At 37.3% G+C, this 21166-nt stretch overlaps 1 protein-coding gene across 1 annotated transcript in view; it reads right to left on the bottom strand.

Moving 5' to 3' along the window:
• The window catches only part of LRRC9 (leucine rich repeat containing 9), a gene marked incomplete at both ends in the record, with an annotated part of 58075 nt that overhangs the window by 18393 nt on the left and 18516 nt on the right, over window positions 1-21166 (bottom strand). The window contains 14 exons of the mRNA XM_081314559.1: window positions 16-124; window positions 1698-1828; window positions 2912-3034; window positions 3957-4177; window positions 7936-8113; window positions 8760-8891; window positions 9805-9930; window positions 11212-11403; window positions 12756-12875; window positions 13931-14143; window positions 14386-14510; window positions 15813-15986; window positions 17249-17363; window positions 18545-18656. Of these exons, the coding sequence (XP_081170685.1) occupies window positions 16-124; window positions 1698-1828; window positions 2912-3034; window positions 3957-4177; window positions 7936-8113; window positions 8760-8891; window positions 9805-9930; window positions 11212-11403; window positions 12756-12875; window positions 13931-14143; window positions 14386-14510; window positions 15813-15986; window positions 17249-17363; window positions 18545-18656 (2071 nt within the window). The remainder of the gene's footprint in view (window positions 1-15; window positions 125-1697; window positions 1829-2911; window positions 3035-3956; window positions 4178-7935; window positions 8114-8759; window positions 8892-9804; window positions 9931-11211; window positions 11404-12755; window positions 12876-13930; window positions 14144-14385; window positions 14511-15812; window positions 15987-17248; window positions 17364-18544; window positions 18657-21166) is intronic.

The raw sequence follows: 21166 nt of genomic DNA, 5'->3' as shown, positions 1-21166 counted from the left end.
TGATAGGAAACTCACCTTAACGTTGGGTAGGAAGATCAAACCACTGAAAGAGGTAAGATTATTGTTCTGTAAATTCACACTAGTGATATTTTTAAACTGGTCTGCTGGCACAAGATCCACCATTCTGAGTCAGACAAAAAGGGCATTTAGGGGAAAGAGGTGGTAAATTAAACATTTTTTTCTGATGCAGACTTTAGAGGAACACATGTATAAACTTTTTATTTCCTTCTTTGTAGATCTAATGCACTAGGATTATAGGAAACACCTTCTGCCATTGTAGTTATTTGCTTATCCAATCTAGATTTGTCTAACTTGATTGATAGGAATGCTGAAGGTCCCAAGCAGATCACATTAGTACTGTTGCACATCTGGAGATTTTAGAATCTCCTTCATGCAAAGTCTGTATTCTGAGCATCTATGATAATTTCTTCTTCTGAAGTAGGATGTGGGTGGCAATTTTTAAATAGGAAACAGAATAACAGAGTTGGAAGGGACCTTGGAGGTCTTCTAGTCAAACCTCCTGCTCAAGCAGGAAACCCTATATCATTTCAAGCTAACGGCTGCCCAATCTCTTCTTAAAAACGTCCAGTGTTGGAGCACCCACAATTTCTGATTAATTGTTCTAACCATCAGGAAATAGGTTTTCAATGCATAGCAAGAAAATGATTTTGCTTTGAAGTCCAGTATTTCCTAAAGATCCCTATAGTTCTGATTACCCAATTCCACATCCGCACAACTACATGAATGGAAAAAGATTTTCCATAGGTTCCCAAGCTTTGCTGGCAAGAACACTAAGTTAAATGGACCAATGAACTGATGCTGTATGTCACAGAGCAGCTTTCTATGTCCATACATCTATTAAATCAGGGGTCTTCAAACTTGGTCCTTTTATGACTTGTGGACTTCAACTCCCAGAATTCCTCAGCCAGCGTACCTGGCTGAGGAATTCAGGGAGTTGAAGTCCACAAGTCATAAAAGGGCCAAGTTTGAAGACCCCAGTATTAAATATTGATTGCATCAAATATTAGCACAGCAGAGGGAGCTAATTCCCCATTGATGCCTTGCTAGTAATCTTCGATGGTGCAAATAGAATACTTTCTAACTTTCAATACTTTCAAACTCCTCCAGAGAATTTAGAGCAGACCTGGCTTCAAGGAAACTACAGCTCATAGAAAATACTCCAAGCCCCGATACATTTCACAGCACCCTGGGTATTTATTTATAATGATTCTGCTGCTTTGTGCAAATGTGAATTTAGGCAGCAGTATCAAGGGATCAAGAAAAGAGGAAGAGTAAGGATTCAACTCGTTTGTCCATTTTTCTTCTAAAAAATAAAACACAACCTAGACTAGAGCAACTGATTAATGGAAATGTTTTCCTGGGAACTTTCAGGAACTGTTGCACAAATAATTTTTAATAAGTATTAGCAGTAAGGTGCTTTTTAAACTCAGTTCACATCTCAGCCCCATCTTAATATATGACTGAGACACATCCCTATTTCTCAGTCTAATCTACCTCACAGGTTAAAAAGGTGTCAGGAAGAGAAGATAACCATCTATGCTTCCTTAGTTTCTTGTAGGATAGCAGGGTACAAATGCAATAATTAAACATCAAATTAATTTAAAATAGGAACTGATGGTACAGAAAGATGAATCACCATACAGCTATTTCCACTTTAATATCTGAAAGCAATTCACCTGATCAGAGAGGCTGTCCAGTTTAATTCTTGCATTTTGCTGAAGTTTGAATGGCCCAGTCTTTCTGCCACCATATCAGCATTAAGTTTGCCACCAAACTGATCTTTCGCATTTTCTACTTCAGTTGCTTCCTATATTAACGGCATTTAAAAATGTAAGCTGAAAATATATGTAGTATTAAATATGGCTGAATGACTACCCCAAGGAATGATGATTAATGGCTTCCCTTCAGGTGGAGGGAAATATTTATTGGGATACCATGCCACTAGGCTCTCTGTCTTAGGCTTTGTGCTGTTCAAGGTTTTTATTAATGGTTTGAATAATGGAGTTAAGGAGATGTTCTTCAAAACCTGAGATGAACATTACTCACATAATTCTCTATGGTTTTTGTCTGTTCTGACTTCCATTATATTCATATAAACAGTCATAGGCTGATTCTTCTCCCCTGTCTTTTTTTCAGAATTTTAACAACTCCATTCAACCATTTGTTTCTTGGTCTTCCTTCTCCTGTGGACCTATTCAGTATTCCTTCATTTGTTCATTATGCACTTCAATCATGCTCATTTTATTTGATTGTACCACCTCAACATACTGTACCTTCTACTTTCTGGTCATTCATTTTTGTATTGAAACCAGCTTTATTCAGCATTTATTCACTCATGACTCTATCTCATCTTATTTATCATAAGTACTTCCCATTCTGTTTAATTTACTATTCTATACTGTTTCTCCAGAGATCCCTAGTCTCATTTCCATGAAACAACCTGGGTAGAAATAATGATTTTGTTTATTTCAACAAATATTCATTCTTTTTAACATATTACTCACTCAACCTTTTTGCCAGTGTTTGTATATCTTAACTGCTCTGTTTTCCCATTTTTACTAAACAGTCTACCAAGATATACAAATTTATGTACAATCAATTTACAACCACAATTGGGACCAGAAAATTGTAAGTTATTACAGTTGTTATTATTGTAGGAGGATATATATATATATATATATATATATATATATATATATATATATATATATATATATATATATATATATATATATATATATATATATATATATATACACACACACACACACACACACACACACACACACACACACACTCATTCATGTCTGTCCATTTCTCTCTCTCTCTCTCTCTCTCTTCTCATTCTCCCCTTTGTCTTTCCCTTACAAATTAGGCATTTGAAACTTACCACAGCAACACCATCCAAGGCTTTCAGAGAAGGAATATGAAAAATGACAAAAAGGCGGTAATTTTCTTGCTTCCAAACAATCAGATTTCCATAAAAGTCCAGTATAGCCAGACTATTTAGCCCCTAGGAAGCAAATAAATTAACTCAAAATCAAATGTTAAATTAAAGAAAAGGGAAGATCCTACGATAATGGTTTTGAGGTGGATTATAAAACATAAAATGTAATAAAGATTACTGTTTATGGTAAAATAATTTATATGGAAGAGTTTATTTGGGATTTTTATACATGTTATGCCTCAAAATGTTTTAAGGAAATTTTGTTTTTAGTAGAAATGGTTAATATTTCCTTGGCATCTACACAGAGCAAAGCTGTTTACTTAGGGAACAATCTCCATTGCTAGCAAAAACATTGAATTCTGATCAGAATACTTTCTCTACAGATCTGGTTTATTACCATATTTTTATTACAATGGAAATCATTGCAGCCATCCACTATTAGTGCTTTGATAATAATTTAAAAAGATTAAGAAATGACTACTGAAGTATATTGGGAAAAATTTTGGAACTGTTGTATCCAAATATTTTGCCAACACACCTCTACAGAGAACTGGAATTGATGTCTTCTTTTTTTCTTCTTCTTCTTGGTTAATAGGTAAAAAATGCAAAAGGGAAAATATTAAGGGAAAAAGTAGATGGAAAAGAAAAAAAAAGCCTCCTTGTAACTCAATAAGAATTAGGTTAGAGTGGCTTTGGACTTTGAAGCAAGTATGCTATATTAACCTCATTTCTAATGAAGTGTTATTTGTTAAATAACTGCTCAACTCACAAGACTTTATTTTCCTTAGTTCACAGTTCCATTTTTAGGCAGTATCGGCCTTCCGTACTCTAATGCACTCTTAGATGAATTGAGGCTATATTTTCTAATTCTTCATTCCTAATTTTGCATTTTATTGCATTTGTAGGATGCCAGATACGAATAAGCTTAACTTAGTAAGATTTTTTGTTTACAAGTAAAAGTTCAACATCTTCAACAAACAAATGTTACCTTTAATTGATATATTTCTTGGTTTGAAGACACATAGTTGTTGCTTATGTAGAGTTCAATGAGTGCATAGGCCTTTTGTAAACCTCCTAATGATGTGATACGGTTATTTTCAAGAGAGAGGTAATGGAGGTGCGACAGATTATTGAAGACATTTCTCTCCAGGCTGGTGAGATGATTATTGTTGGCACTCAGTCGCATGAGTTTGGAGAGTTTTGAAATACCTGGAAATGAACAGACCTTCTCTGAACAGATAGGAAACAGCAAGAGAACAGCATCACAGCAGGGAGGGAACAGATAGACAAGGAATCATGTTGGTCTAGCAGGGGTAGGCAACCTCGGCTCTTTTATGACTCATGGACTTCAACTCCCAGAATTCCTGAGTCAGCATATGCTCAGGAATTCTAGAAGTTGAAGTCCATGAGTCATAAAAGAGCCGAGGTTGCCTACTCCTGGCTACAGCTTCAGCTCATCTTCTCTAATTCCCCAAACAAATGCTTATAATCTACTTTTATTTACAGGATATATTTGTGTCCAAGTTGGTTATGTATTAAAAAATATAAAATGTTCTCTCTCTCTCTCACACACACATATAGATTAAAACAAGGCACAAAAATGCAATAATGAAGCCAATAAAATAGTGAAGCCAATTAAAAAAGAATCAGCCAATGAAACTACCTGATGCCAAAATGCCAGACAAAATAAGGCAAAAATATTGCAACCCAGTGGAAATTCTGTAACATGTGAACCACAAGAATTGCAAGCCTAATCTGTGATTTATGAACTATAAGCAAACCACCTTCTAATTAACTCCATTATCTCAGCTACATTTGCCCATTACTAAGAGATCCCTCCACTCCCTCCCTTTTCCTCCTTCTCTATATAGGAGATGAATACATATTCATGGGAAATCCGGTGTATGAGAGATGAGATCGTTTTTTTCCTCAAATGTTCCTTAGTTAGTGTATGCAAATCAAGAAAGGTGTGACAGGATGGTAATCATTATAAATATATATGCCTTACAATTTAAGTTTAATTTTAATTTGCTATACTTTTTTTTTATTTAAAAAGTTTTACAATACATTTTGACTTTAATCCCCCCTCCCCCTCCCCCACCCAACCCTCCCTATCCCTTCCCCCCATTCCCTCCTCCCCCCCCGACTTCCCAGAGCTAAATACAGGGTATAAAATCAAAAAACAAACATAAGCACCCCTATGTTATCAGCAATAAACTATTAGTTCTATCTCCCTCTAGCTCATGTAAAATGAATACAAACAATACTAATATTACAAATAAAGTAAAAAAGAAAAAGAGAAAAACAGAAAAGAGCTTTACTCAGAATAGATTTTCTTAATCCCAGTCCTTATTCATATTAATTTCAAAGGAAAAAAAATAAACAAATTCTCAGTTACGCGCCAAAAGCGCCTATCTATTAACCTTAATAATCTCCAACCAAACTAAACCATAATCAAAAATAATTCTTGCATGTATCACACCAAATGTCTCGCAGTTCCAAGTCATCCTTGAGTTCAAATAAAAAGAGTAAAAAAAAAGGGTTAAGCAGTCTGTAAGACAACTTGTTGTTAATTAGGAGCTTGTATACCCATTCTTAGTTCAACACACACTTTTAGTCCATAACCCTAATATACTTTTCTAAAAAGCAAATAACATCCATCTTAAATTGTGTTAAATATAAAAAAAAAACTTTCTCCTCTATGATAAATTTAATCCATTAAGATACTAATTTAAAATTTAATCAGCAATCTTAACGCCCCAAAACCTTTGGAGCACGTCTGTCATGACCCCCAAAACTTCTTTGGACCGCGCCCCTCCCACATCTTCACTGTAAATACACTTTGGAGATTCCATAACTATCTGCTGGTCTTGCTCTTGCTCTCGTCTCGCTCTTCTTAGGGCGGCACGGGTCTTCCTCTGGCCTCCTGCAACATCCAATGAAACTGTATCTTGATCCCCTCCAACACCATTATCCTCTATCTGTCTGTCTGCAACATCTTGAAGCTTTCCCTCGCCGTATCCCTTAACAGCTTCCAAAAATGATAGGGGGGTTGCTTTTAACACATTGCTATAAAAATCACGTGCCTGGGCCACAGTAACCAGACGATGTCTTTTACCTTCATGCGTCACCACCAGTCCAACTGGAATCTCCCATCTAAACTTAATATCACATTTCTTAAGTTCCTGTACTAAAAATGCAAAATCTTTCCTTCTCCTTAAAATCTTCGGAGGAATCTCTTTTAAAACCAAGACTTCTTGCTCAGCCACTACCAGTTTAGTATCATAGGCAGCTTGAATAACTTCATCTCTAATTACTCTCTTTGTAAAATAGACCACCACATCTCTGGGTAACTTCCTTTGTCTTGCAATCCATGAATTAACACGAAAAATTTTGTCCATATTTCCCTCAATTTCAGATGCTGGCTGGCCCAATACCCCTTCCAGAGCCTCAGAAATCAGCTGCTTTAAATCTTCTTTACAGTTCTCCTTTAAACCCCTGATTCTAATAGCATACTGCATCTGATGATACTGAGCAAGGCTCAATTCTCCGTCCATTTTATCCCTTATATTTTCATTTTCTGATACCTTTGCTTCTAATATAGAGTTCTTTTGACTGAGATCCTTCACTTTTTCATCCAGCTGTTGCACACATTCAGCTACAGATTCAATCATAGACAACATGTCCACCCTCATTGCTCTAAACTTCTCTTCCATCTTCTTCTCCAGTTTCTCCTCCAACTTTTTCAGCTTTTCATCCATCATGTCAGACATCAATTGTGAATGCTTTCCAAGAGCATCTTGTAAATCCTTAAGCGTCAATGCCGGAGGAGGTGCAGGAGGAAGCAAAGCTTGCAATGAGGTCTGTTGCACCAGGGAAGACCCCGCACTCCGAAGAGCTTTAGAAGTTTTAGCCGCCATCTTCCCCCACTTTCACTTATTGCGCACTTTCACTTTAAAGCTATAAAATCCATTGAGCTAGAGAGTAAAGATAAGAGTCCACATCACCTTGACCTCCTGTACCGCTCTGCCTGCATCTTGACAATCAAAAGTATTTCCTTTTGGCAGGGGTGGTTGCTAACGCCTGGCTCTGCTCCATAAATCCCGGAGCAGGGGCGCTGCGCAGCTCGGAGCAACCCAGGCTTCGGGGGGGCTCAATCCTTCAGCCGCCCAAACTCTCAGCTCAGGCGGCCCCGGAGAGCTCAACCCCTACCTGGGGCCTCACCCCCTCCTCTTCTCCCGAGGAGGGGGCTTCAAATCCATCTAAACAGCTGATCGGCGCTGTTTACGATGGAAAAACACAGCTGCGGAGCGGGCAGCCCGAAAACGGCTGTCTTCGGCGTCGCGTCGCCACCGGAAGCCCTAATTTGCTATACTTTTAAACACCATTTCATGCTCCTTATACCCCCTTTTGCAGATAATCCCTGTATTCCACTCAAGAACTTTAAATGATGTTGAATGAAAGTCCTTAATGCTGTTCTAGTAGGAAGAAAATTCATAATCTTTGTGCAGCCACTGAAAAGATTCTGTGTACTGCATATAAAACCTGTGATGTATTTGTTCCTTGCTCCAGGTTAATATGATTTATCGCACTGGCAAGCTCCAAATAAGAAGAGTGGGAGCCTACTCAGATTTCATGTGAAGGAAAATGCATAAAATAAACTGTCTAGTAGATTGCTACATTTCACACTAGTTTAAGTAGTTGGATACCACTTTTCAAAATGACACTGGTTATAGAATGCATAAGATGCCATCCCCACCTCCATCCCCAGCCATCAAAGAAAGATAACATATAGTACAAACAAAAAATGCACAGACCAGGACTAGAGCTGTCTTTTGGAGAAATGGAAACATTGACATAAATCAGAGCTGTGTAAGTTTTCAGGTAAAAGCCGTCTAGAAGCAAAGTCTAGTTTATGTTTATCCCCTAAGTACAGCTGTACAGAATTAAAAACAGAAATATATTACCTTCAAGGTTTACAATGCAGTTTCCATCTAATGTGAGTTCCTCCAGATTAAGGCAACGATCTAAACCTTCTATTTTAGTGAGATTATTGTTGCTGAATGATGCCCATCGCAAATTCTCTAATTGTTCTAACCCACTGATTTTGCAGAGATGCTGGCTATCCAGATCTAACACAGTAATCTGGGGGAAAAGAGCCACACACAACTCACTCTGTAACAAACATTAAGCAACTATAACAGAAACTATAATATAATGGGAATTGGGGTGGGGAGTGCTTTGGGAATGTTGGATGGTATGGCATATCCCCTTCTGGCTAATCATTAACTAGCCAGCCTCCACTGCAGCTATTCTGCCTTCTTCATTAGTTCCTTTCATCTCCCACACATCCTATTTTTGCCACCAACGTTTCCCTGGTTTTCCAAGAAGTTAGAGGATAGCAGAGCAAGAATCAGCCAATGTAATATTATCATCGAGCTATTGGACATTGGCTGAGGAAGACCCTTGATTAGTCCATTTTTTTAAAGCTTAATTTACCTCAGAAGGCTATTATGAGAATAAAAATGGATAACACACGTGCACTTTGCTAGAGTTTTTGGGAGGGAAGGACATAGGTGTATTACACAAAGAATTAAAATTACAAGTAAAAAAGCAAATGTAGTAAGTGAACACAAGAGCAAAACATGTGGCATCCAGCCAAAAGATAATAGTGTGAATGTCAAATTATTCCACCTAATAGAAATTGGGAGAAAGAAGTAGGAGGGAGTGGAATATTAACAAAAGGAAGTATTGTGTAGTGGACGTCCCACTTTCCCTCCACACTCCTTACACTGGAATGCCAGTTGTTCTGGCATACATCCACTTTGTTACTGCTTATCTGACTCAAGATTTTGGCATACGGCAAGATACTAAGGACATGCAGCTTCTCCTGATCTGTCCGAGAATACTCTATCAGAGACATCTGGAAAATAAAGACAATCAGATTAAATGGTACATTAGAATAAAAGCATACGTTGCACATTTAAATTACAAGATTACACAATTTAGTTATTTCCAGTGGCATTTTTTGCATTAAAGCACAGTTATTATATATACTGTTAACTCTGCCTACAGTTCTGTCTGTGAAGTATAATAAAATTCTCCACCAATGAATCTCTTCCCCCTTTATCTCAAAGGGTTTTTGCTTTCTATACTGCTCAAAAAAAATAAAGGGAACACTTAAACAACACAATGTACTGTATTTAATAGTAGGATGTCTTATCTTCTCTTCCCTTTATTTTTTTGAGCGGTATAGTTACGTATCTCAGTTTTGAGATTACAAATGGTGGTCCTATGAACAGACACTAAAAGGGAGTAATTTTCTGAAATGGTTTGTTATTTTGTGAATATTTGACTCCAAGAATACCTTAAATGCAGGGCTTTTTTTGTCATAGAACGCTCAGAACGGAGTTCCGGCACCTTTTTTGGATGGAACCTTGTAGGATAGGCAAGGCGGGTTGTATGACATGTGTGAGTTCTGGCACCTTTTTCTTTTACAAAAAAAGCACTGCTTAAATGTCCATAAAGTCTAATATTCCTAAAAAAGCAATTACGCAATCTTGAAGCGTAAAGTAACTCTGAGTCAGCAAGAGAATTATAGGATGAGTGATTCCAACGTATTCTTTCAAATAATACTGAGAAAGATATGTCAGTTAAGTGCTAACCCAGTTAATAAAGCTCAAGGCATATTATATTAGGTTTTCCAAGAGGTCATAAAAAAATCTTGCATTTTTAAAAATAGCAGTAACAACGATCATACTTAAAACTACATTTCAATTTGCCTACAATGTAATCAATGTACAGTTATCACTTTAAGAAACAAAGAACCATCAAACCTCGGTGATTTTGGAGTCTGCTATATATTGATTAGCAGCTGCTGCCTCTTCCCCAGTAATCAAAATTCCATCCAGGTGCCTCAGAGCTCTCAACTGACCAATCACACTCAGGCGCATAGAGGCTGGCTTTGGGAGAAGAAAAACAGGGAATGGGATGCTGCCGTTCTAATTTCAAACTATTCAATGACCACCTCTGCCTGGAGTAATCAGTTTCAGGCCACTTCCACAGCTTGCTTTCCCCCCCCCCCTTCTGTCTCCCTATTGCTCTATGGCCTGCTTACACCATAGTTTTTCAAACAGCCTTCCCCTATTAACGTCACTGTTTCAAAACAATGTTATTTCAGATTCTATGTCACATTATTTTGAATGCCTCTTCGACATTTTATTAGAAATATCACTTCCGGAACCACACATTTAAAATTCTTCTGTCTTCAGAAATGGATGGGAGCTGAAACATTCATTGGTATAGGCTTGATACACCTATTTTAGTCTTACATTATTTTAAATAAGACAAAAATTGTGCAACTTAAAATTACCAGCCAAGGGGCAAAGTGCTGCATGGGTCCTGTAATCTGCTCAAAGCTGCATTTTATGATGGAAACTGATAACACGAGAAGTTGGACCAACATAAACTTCTTTTAAAGAGCTACTGATTGCCTTGATTGCTGAAGTGCAAATCCTCTACTTTGTGGTCACGCGCTGAATGTTTCCAATTGTAAAAGACTTTTTAAGACCACTGTTCTTCTAGAACAGACATGTCAAACTCGTGACGTCACATGACGTCGTGCAACGTATTGGAACTTTTTCCCCATTGCCGGCAATGGGGTGGGCACGGTTTCCTTGTGATGCGTCCAGCCCGTGGGCCCGCAGTTTGACACCCCTGTTCTAGGAGTAGTAGGCAGGAGTCCCAGAAATGATTGCATTCATGACAATGTGAAGATGTTACCTTGTCTTACACCAAGGAAGAAACTTTCTGTTTACAGCCACAGCCCCTATCCTTTGGAATAGCACATACCACCCATCCAGAGATACATGTGGCTCTAATCCAGGAGTCTTCAAACTTTGCTCTTTTATGACTTGTGGACTTCAATTCCCAGAATTCCTCAGCCAGCGTGCCAAGTTTGAAGATCCCTGCTCTAATCCTTCAATTTTTCCTGAAGTTTCTTATTACCTGGCTCTTTTCCCAGACTTGAAGTTAGGCTTTGTGTAGCCTTGGTCATTTTTTTTTGGTGTGGGGAGTGTTATGCGCCTTGACTATATGGTCACTTTTCTCCAAATTATTGCCTTTTAAAATATTGTAAGCAACTCGGTCTTTGGGAAATTGAGTGGCCATGATCCAATAAATAAACTCTGATTAAAGCAGACTTACATGCAATGCAGTAACAACTGCAGCTGACTGAAATGTACCTTATGCCATGGATTATGCCTGATATCCAAACTGAGCAACACTGGTGTATGTTTACGTAAGACGCCAATTTCTTCTGCTGGCTTTTTCAGCTGATTCCAGCTCAAGTCCAAATACTTCAGTTTGTTTAATCCTCTAATGCCTTCAAGGGTTATGACACGGTTATGGCTGGCATCAAAATATTCCAGGTTAGGCTATAAAGCAGTATTCAAAGGCGATGGTAAATTCATTTTTTTTGTCATGAACAAACATAGCTTTCATATCTTTTATTTCCCTTTCTTCCTGTTAACTCTTCTCTCAGCCATACTTCACTTTTCTTTCCCTCCCAATGTTTCTTTTAACCCATCTCTATTATGATTTTTATCCACTTTTCCTGCTATCTCTGCTATACGAATAAAAGAGGAATATTGTTTGCATATAATGTATTTCCGTGTATGATAAAATGGTTGGCATATGCAGATGGATAGCAATTAATTTTTTAAATTAGCTAACTTAACTTTACCAGCAATTCATAACTATTTATTTAATTAAGAGACTGGAGGAAAATGTGGAATGAAGCATATTTAGTCTTAAGAAGAGAGGACTGCCAGGAGACCCAAGAGCTATCTTTAAGTATGTGAAGGATGATCATAAAATATAAGGCAAGTTATTCTAGAAACAATGGGTATAAATTAGAAGAAAATATATTTAAAGTGGACATTGTAATAAATGGAACACACTGCATTCCAAAAGGTTGGTGGGATGTGGTGGGGTGGGGCTGCCTTCAAGTCAGTTTTTCTTTTTATTGCTAGTAAATGCCTGGACTAATTCCTGTAGATTTTTGCAAGGTTTTTTTTAGAAGTGATTTGCCATTGACTCCCTCCTAGGGTAGAGAATGACTGACCCAAGGTCATTCACCTGGCTTCATGCCTACTGCAGGACTAGAACTTACAAACTCCCAGTTTCTAGCCTGATGCTTTAATCACTACACCATATTGGCTCTTGCTTTCAGGAATTACTGGATTCTTGATACTTCCTGTAAGCACTATGGTAAGCTGACAACTTGTTGACTTTTGCTGGCAAGGAAGACAGATTTTGTGAGGGGAATTGCTGCTGGATGCTGGATCCGAGCTGACATAACCTCTCCTGAACAACATTTTTAAAATATATAATTTTGGGGTGATTGTGCAGCAAAAGAATGGATTTTGGAATAACAGGTTTGATGTTATATTGTAGATAATTAGGACAAGGAGATCAAACACAATATCCATCTTCCAGTTTGGGCGCATATTCCAGACTCATACTCAGCAAAAGCAATTTTCCTTCACCAAAAGTCACTTGCAAATACATGGAATCATGTTGCTGTTTTATCCATAAAAGAATTTTGGGGAAAGATAAGCAAAAAACATTCCTTGGTGTTGCTACTCTGTTTTCATCCCCATTTCACCTCCCCCCAAATACTGAACTTCCCCACCCTCCCACCCCATAATTTTGTCCTCCAGAATAGAGAGGGAGGGGTATTTACCCAAGCCTTAAAATTTTTTTATGAAAAAAGTATTTTTCTTACCAAGTGGTAAACATCATCTAAACAAGTAAATTCATTAAAACTGATAATAAGCTTGCGAAGTCCAGTGAGTCTGGAGATATCTCGGAGTTTGGTAAGCCGGTTTCCATGTAGATTCAGAACCTATATTAGCAGGAAAACAGGGATTGTTTACTGATCTTTTAGTATTTAAGGGATGACGGTTGAGTGTTGTATAAAGCTTTCAGAGCCATGTTGTTTGAAAACAACCAGAACTACACGACTCATATCATGCTGTTGAAAAATATCTCCGCTGCTGTTACTGTAATATTTGATTGATTGATAGGGCTGTCCAATTTGTAAGAATGACTCTGGGCAATTTACAATTTGAAGAAACAATAAAACCAGGAATTAAAAATACAATGCTATCTAGTATACTATCAGAGCATAAAAACAAAATAATTAAGTAAAAATAATAGATGGCAACAAACCAACCAACACATATGCTGAACAGGTGTTCTGCACTCTACATGAGTTCATTCCATCATCCAGTTCAATGCTTAGGGAAAGAGCCAGGTCTTTAGGGCCTTGTGGAAGACAGAAGTCAGGGTTATCCAGAACTCTGGGAGAATGATGTTCTGTAAGGAGGGCATACGGCAACAGACAAATTGTACTCTTCGGGTGCCATTAGGAACATTGTTTCTTGGAAGGCACCCAAACATACCTATTGTGCCAGAACTTATCGGCTCAGCAGAGGCACGCAGTATTGCAAGAAATTAGATTAATCTATTAGATTGTTTTCTTGTGAGACCTTTTCCCCCTTTCATCTAAACATGATCCAAACATATTTATTTTGTGAAATCTCCGTATTTCCTATATTTTATCCCCAGTCCATTAATGAGACAGACTTAAGTTCCTTTGTTGCACCACTGTTACAGTAGCATTTTCTCCATATTCCTTTCAAAGACATCTCAAAATGCAAAAGCATTAGCCTTTCCCATCTACTACCTTGGAAAGAAATCAGGTGATTGGCAATGACTGGAAATAGAAGCAATATAGCCAAGATAACCAGTAGCAACAGGGGCAGTAAATTTAATGTCAATACTACGGTATATGCTTTTCTTTCAATTCAGGGCACTGGATAAACTTTGACTCAGTGGTGGGGAAAGGCAGAATCTAATTTTCACTGTGTAACAAAGCAGATGAAAAAAGCTACTCACAACAATCTGACTATAAACGTTGGCCTTTGAGATTGCCATCACAGTTTTTTCATCCAAGCAAATAATTTTGGGCTTGGGCTTAATTATTGGCTCCATGCTTAACACTTCATCATCATGTTGGAGATCCCGAGAAAGCACAAAGCCTGCTGAATTTCGCCTTCCATCCTCTCCAATCACATTGTTGGGTGAGGAGAACAAAGCCTCTACTTTGACCTGTACAAAAAACCACAACATATTTTTTATTTGCTTGGTTGATGTGAAAATTTTGTACACCATTATATATAATAATACAGATTTTAAAGATTAAGATGCAATTGAAACCAGATTTATTTGGGGGAAGACTGATGGATAAAACAGTTGGGGAAAAATGGAACTTTGTATATGACAACATAATCTAATTAATTCTATAAATGAAATGATAATTAGTGAACTGATAGTTAATGGACATTCCATACCTGTGTGATGTACTCAAATTCAATGACGTACTCTGGCAAAACAACCTCATGATCAAACACAAACCATTCACACTGTCGGAGGCTACAGTCACAATTTTTGTATTCCACAGAACATGTTTCAGAAGCTAAGAGAAAGGACACAATATGGTTCTCGTTTGTTTTTACTTTTATACAGACAATGTAAGTTAGGAGAGGTTAACGGGGATATTTTTATTAGAATTCAAAGAATCCCTAGATGAAAACTTCTGGCTGGGAGATGTAATTTATTTATTTTATTTTTATATCCCGCCTTTATTACTTTTATACACAACTATTTTCTCCACAACAACAAGCTTGTGAGGTGAGTTGGGCTGAGAGAACAACTGGCTTAAAGTAATCCAGATAGCTTTCATGGCTAAGGCTGGACCTGAACTCACAGCCTTCCTGGTTTGTTGCCTGGGGACTTAACCACTAGACCAACCTGGCTCTAAAAATCAACGACATGTAGGTAATATATATATATAATATGTAATATATAATATATAATATGTAATGCCCTGTAAACCGCCCTGAGTCCTTCGGGAAAGGGCGGTATATAAATCTAATAAAAATCTAAATCTAAATCTAATATATAATATGTAATATATAATATATAATTTTTATAAAATTATAAATTACATAGTAATTAATAACATACAGATAAAATTAACAAACAGAGTACATTGAGATGCATGGCAAGCTACAGAAGTTGTTTCAAAATTTTGAAGCTCACCATACAAAAATGCTTCTAAAGTTTCAGTATCTAGAATTCTTGGTGCTTGGTTCTTGATATTTACTGCCAGAATAAAACATGAAATTGCTCTGCCATGACAGAACCAGTATGTGAAAAAAATCTTGGTGAACTATTTCCTTATTATAGCCTGATTCCATCTGTTTTCTTAAATGCAGGCGACAGTAAGCCACTCTTAGGACTGTTTATCCTAAGTAACTGTGACCAAACTGCAGGACAATGAAGACTGGGCTGAAAATATATTTTAAATGCTTTTTGGGGTCTTCGTTTGAATTTAGCATGCATATGTGTGATTAGATTGCCACCTGGTGGTTATTCATGCTATACTTTCTTCTTAGGGAGGAAGAGATCTTTTCAAATCTTTTGGGAAATATGCAGTGTTGTCTTTACATTCTTTTAAAAATTAATCTTTAATCACAAGGGGTAGAAATGAATAAAGTGAGGGACGCTTATCTACTCTGAAAAGAACAGAGATGTCCTAGAAATTGTTGTACAATGTTGATTCCACTGCCAAGTTCTCCAACTTAGAAATAAGAACAATTTCTAAGTCTTTATATACCTGCACATATAAATCAATCATGCTTATTATTAATTTTCAATACCAAAACATCTTGAAGAAGCTGAAGAGATGGAACTTCAGCTGCAGCCACTAACTCACATTTGGCTTTGTCTGGTTCCACAGTCCTGTTGGTGGATGTATGAGGGCTGTTTTGAGATGATCTGCGAGGCTTGTATACACTATCGATCCCAGGATAGCTGGCTGGGGTGACTGGATCTGTATCAAGGGCTTCAGCACTATGCCCAAGAAAGACTTTGGCAATTATAAGTTTCCCTGAGAAATGAATAAAAGGTCTTATTTATAAACTCGAGCTATTGGAAAGTTCCAAACAAGCGAAATGGAACACATCTAAACACTTAAAATTGTGTTTAAAAAGCTTCCTGCTTCCTACTCAGTCAAAACGTTAACATATATTTTAGCGTTATTAATATGTGAAATGGTAAGCTATTCAACACAGTATCCAGTGTTTCCAGAACAACCACCACAACTTACATTTCTAACTTGGATACAAATCAATATAGACTTTCAAAAGAACAGAGCCAGTTGGAAAACATGAGGCCATAAATGTGTACTCACCTTGCTAAATCCTCTTTCCCTATGAGAATTTGAGGTCATTCACTGAAACTAAATGCAGGGAGATTTAGGATTCACAGAGAAATACTGTGGGTTTCTTGCCAGCAGTCATGTTAATGGCAACCAATTTGGATGGTGCTAAAAGCTGACTGAACAGTTCAGGGAGGAGCAGTGGCTACTATACAGAAATCCTCAGGAACAACTACTCATTCAGCAAATATTTGAACTACTAATGGCACTCAACAAGAGGTACTCATGACTAATCCTCCAAGTTCCAGCCATCGCAGTGCCCCTGCACTCATGTGATCCAAATGTTCTATAACTGGTCCAGTTTTCCGATCATCACTGCATCCTGTGATCACATAAATGTGCGACTTTCCCTCCAGCGTCTCATAAACAAAGTCAATGGGGAAGCCAGCAGTAAATTGGAAATTGTGATCATGTGTGGCTCTCACTTAATGATCCTGGTCAATAGCTTAATAACAAGAACTGGGAATGCCTGAACTGCTGTCACTAAGTGTGACACATTGCTTAGCAACAGACATTTTGGTTCTAATTGGCATATTTAAGCTAAGACTAGCGGTACCGATAGTGGTTTACTATTTCCTGAAGCACAAGGTGCTCTCAATACTTATTATTGAGAAACCACACTGGAAAAAGTCAATTCTGTAACTTCTAAAATGCATCTAGATTGCCACTGTGCGATGTAGACATCTACGACACGATCAATAGGACTTTTCCTATACGATTCATTTATTAATGGATTCATACCCCATCTTTATTTTATACAACTCCAGTCATTGTAAATAATGCACCACTGGGCACTCCACCAGTATCAAAATCTGCACACTGCTTGTACTAATTAACTGACTCTCTACTGAGTTTTGGATGCTTTTATTTAATTTAAATAAATCATTGTTAAAACTATGTTTAAATTCATACAGGAACATCTTAGAGATTACCATATCTGATTGACTCCTCAAAATCTCCTTTACTTTGGGATTGTTTTTGTAGATATTCAATTCTTGGATGTTCACAGATACTTAGACTGTTTGAGAGTAAAAGGACTCCATTTTCCTAAATTAACAAAATAAAACAAACAAAGAAACCCAACAACCAACCAATTTGAATGTCACTGCCTCACACAGAGCTTTCCAAATATTTAATTGTTTTAAAATTAACAAGCATTGTGAGCATGTGGAATAGATAAGCACAACAGAAGAACAGATGAGAAAACTGACAAATGCTAGATTACAGAGTGTGATCTTTCTGTTTGTAGCACTTCTACATTAAAAATGAAAAAGATTTACTATTGATTAACAATTCACTTCCTTTATTTTTCAGATTTCTAGCTATTATGGCGCTGAGATACAGAGCAATAAGAGTTGGAAGGGATCTTGGTTAAGTGTTAAGTGACTGCAGCAACTGTTAAGCAAATCAATGTACTCCTCTGGGTGTTTTTTTGCTGAAAACTGGCCAAAAATGTAGGAAATCAGCCAAAAACCTTCTAAATATTGCAACAGGCTGTAAAGGTGAACTAGTTGTCAAGCAACCCAAAATGTGGTCGTGTGATTGGTGTGTGTGTGTGTGTGTCTGTGTGTGTCTGTGTGCACGTATAGCTACAGTAATTCCAGAATTAGGTCATAAGTAGCTTTTGGGGAGGGGGGGGAATCAAAACGTTCAATGGTTATTAAGTGACCTGTTGTAAGTCAAGAAGTATATGTAGTTGCATATGGAGGAAAATAGAGTGGTTGCATGATTAGTTTTATGTATTTCTTTAATTATCATAAAAGAAATATGTAAGAATAGGAATTTGCATAATTTATTTAGACTGCAAAAATCTGCTTTTTTAATGCACACAACTGGGATTTCCTAGAGGCATAATTGTTTGAAATATAAATAATATAAAAATCTTCAAGAACATGTGGTATGGCACAAACCTCCTTAAGACTGTATCATTTCATAAATAATGTGAATGTTACCCAATATAAAACAACACTTTGCCTAGAGGTGGCAAAGCAAGTTATGAAGCATGTTGGAACAATGTTATTATTCATTAATGTTTCTTTTCTTTCCCTATATAGGAAGGTATTTTGTTTCTTTTTAATAAAGGAAGTACCAATTCATCCTTAATCAGTCCCTTATCTGCACTGTTACATGATGCATTTGATTATTCAGATAATTTTTGTATAAAATGCTCCCTAATAGGAAGACATAAACAGGAAAAAAGAGTGTTATGTTTCGGAACTTCTACTTACTGTTTTGGCTTCCTCAAAACCGTCTTCCATAATTTGGATTAATTGCTTTTTTTTCAAGGGTATTTCAGGGGGAGATACATAGAAGAGGTACTCCAATATCTTCTTGAAGTTTCTGGAAAGGGGGAGACAGGAAGAGAAACCAAAAAAAAAACACATTTTAAAACAAATTTTTGAACAGTAAGGGACATAATCATCAAATCCTTGACTCACAGTTATTCCGCTAGAAAAGATCAAGGTTCATTTAATTTATTATCCAGTCTTATACCAAGGCTTCCTACAAATGATAACTTGTTTGCTCCAAGTTACAAAAAAGGCATGATGGTATTACCATAGCTAATAAATATTGATAAAGCCATCATCATCACATCTCTCCTAGGTGGAGCCAATATTTGTCTTAGACTCAACAAAAAGGTACTGGGAAATTCCACTTTGCCACCCCACACAGTCTCTCCCAACACCTAAACCACCTGTTCAGGCAAATGGGAGTGGACCAGAGGAACCAATGATTGGAAGAGCAAGGAGGTGGATGATCCACAGGCAGGGACAAGAAGAAACTGGGAAGAAACCTAAGGCAGCTGAAGACCAAGAAGAAATTTGCAAAGGGGCAGAAATGAGAGTACAGGATTGGTAAAATAGTGGCAAAACAAAAACAGGTTTTACTGCTAGAAAACTGGAAAATAATGGATTAAGAAGGATTGGCAATAATAAATTTGGCAAGGCAGGAAAAGATATCAACATTCCTACGCTGTGCTGTAATTAAAGGTTGGAGGAGGGAGAAAGGAGCAGCTAGCTTTTTGAATCATAAAGGAAAATTAAGAGCAGAAGTTTGAAATGTTTAATTGTGTTAGTATACTTTTAGGACATTTATGGAGATTCTCAGTCATCCAGGTCATAGTTATCCCAAAGATGCTTTTTCATGAGGCAACTGGACTTTGTTTTTCTTTGAAGATATTTCACTTTTCATCCAAGAAACATCTTCAGCTCTGACTGGGTGGTGGGGAATGGAAGGATTTATACTCCTTGCATACAGCTGGTCATTTGCATTCTTTTAGAGAGATTGATACCACCTGGAGGCTTATCTGAGTCACCTGAGTAGTGGAAATGGGTGTGGAGCCTTCTTGGAACTTTGAAAGGACTATGTTGTAGACCAGGCATGTCAAACTCACAACGTCACGTGACGTCGCACAACGTATTGCAACTTTTTCCCCATTGCCAACAATGGGAAGGGCACGTTTTTGTCATGATGCATCTGGCCCATGGGCTGGCAGTTTGACATGCCTGTTGTAGACTGAAGATAGATGATGTCATGCCCCTCCCCCCCTGTTGAGAGAAGGCTGTTCAATTTTGATATAGATGGCCTCTTTGACAACAGTCCTCTCTGTCCAAAATGTGGACTTTGATGTCTTCAAAAGAGTGGCCTTCATCTTTTAAGTGCAGATGGACTGCTGAATCTTGTCCTGATGGGTTTGTTCTCCTATGTTGTGCCATGCGTTTATGAAGTGGTTGCTTTGTTTCCCCAATGTACAGATATGTACATGGCTCACTGCATTGTACTGCATATACCAGGTTGCTCAGTTTGTGTCTGAGTGTTTTATCCTTGGGGTGGACAAGCTTCTGCCTTAGTGTATTCTTGGGTTTGAAGCGTGCATGTATGTTGTGTTGGCTGAAGATCCTTCTGAGCTTTTCTGATATTCCTGCAATGTATGGAATGACAATGTTGCTTCGTTTATTGTTTTCTTCTTTGTCTGTTATGGAGAAACTCCCGCGGGGTCTTTTTTTGGGATTTGATGAAGGACCACTTGGGATAGCAACAAGTTCTGAGGGGTTCCTTGATGTGTTTTAGTCCTTTTTCTTTCCCATCTTTGCTGGTAGGCAGGCCTTCAGCTTGGTCATATAGGGTTCTGCAAGGAGTATAAGTCCTTCCATTCCCCACCATCCAGTCAGAGCTGAAGCAGCTTCTTGGATGAGAAGCGAAATGTCTTCAAAGAAAAATAAGAAAGTCCAGTTGTCTCGTGAAAAAGCATCTTTGGGATATACTTTTAGGAGAATTCTGTCAGTGTACATACTTATAGAGATGCCTAATTGCTAGGTACACAACTACTGGCCACTAGAATTATTGTAAATATACTTTGCATTAAGCTTGTACAGTAATAAATATCACTGCCATTCACAAAATGAAACAAACATATAATTAACCTTCCTTTTGAATGAGAAGCAACCTGAAGGATGTTGAACCAGGAAATACTATTTAGAGAAAAGTTGAAACATTCATTCCCTCTCATTTCTCTGTTCAGAATTATTACCATCCAAAGATTCAAATTTCATTTTTATAATCACACAAAACACCTTCATATAAAGATGCACATAATACATAATAAGAACTTAATCTTTTTTTTCTTAAGGAACATTTTCAGCAGATTTCCAGCTTTCTCCATCACTTATGATATGACAAGAGGTTCCAAGGCAAAGGAGCTTTTTAGTTTTCCCCTTGAAAAACTCATCTGGTAATTTTGGATATCTGTTGAGTATTTTTTTTACTTAAACTTTTAGTTTTGTCCTACTGAGTATATTTTAATATTTCTTTTATACATTGCTTTTTATTTATTTTTATAAAATGTATAA

The sequence above is a fragment of the Vipera berus genome (genome assembly GCF_964194415.1).
Source record: "Vipera berus genome assembly, chromosome: 1".
NCBI classification, from domain to species: domain Eukaryota; kingdom Metazoa; phylum Chordata; class Lepidosauria; order Squamata; family Viperidae; genus Vipera; species Vipera berus.
This window is presented reverse-complemented; position numbering and strand designations above follow the sequence as displayed.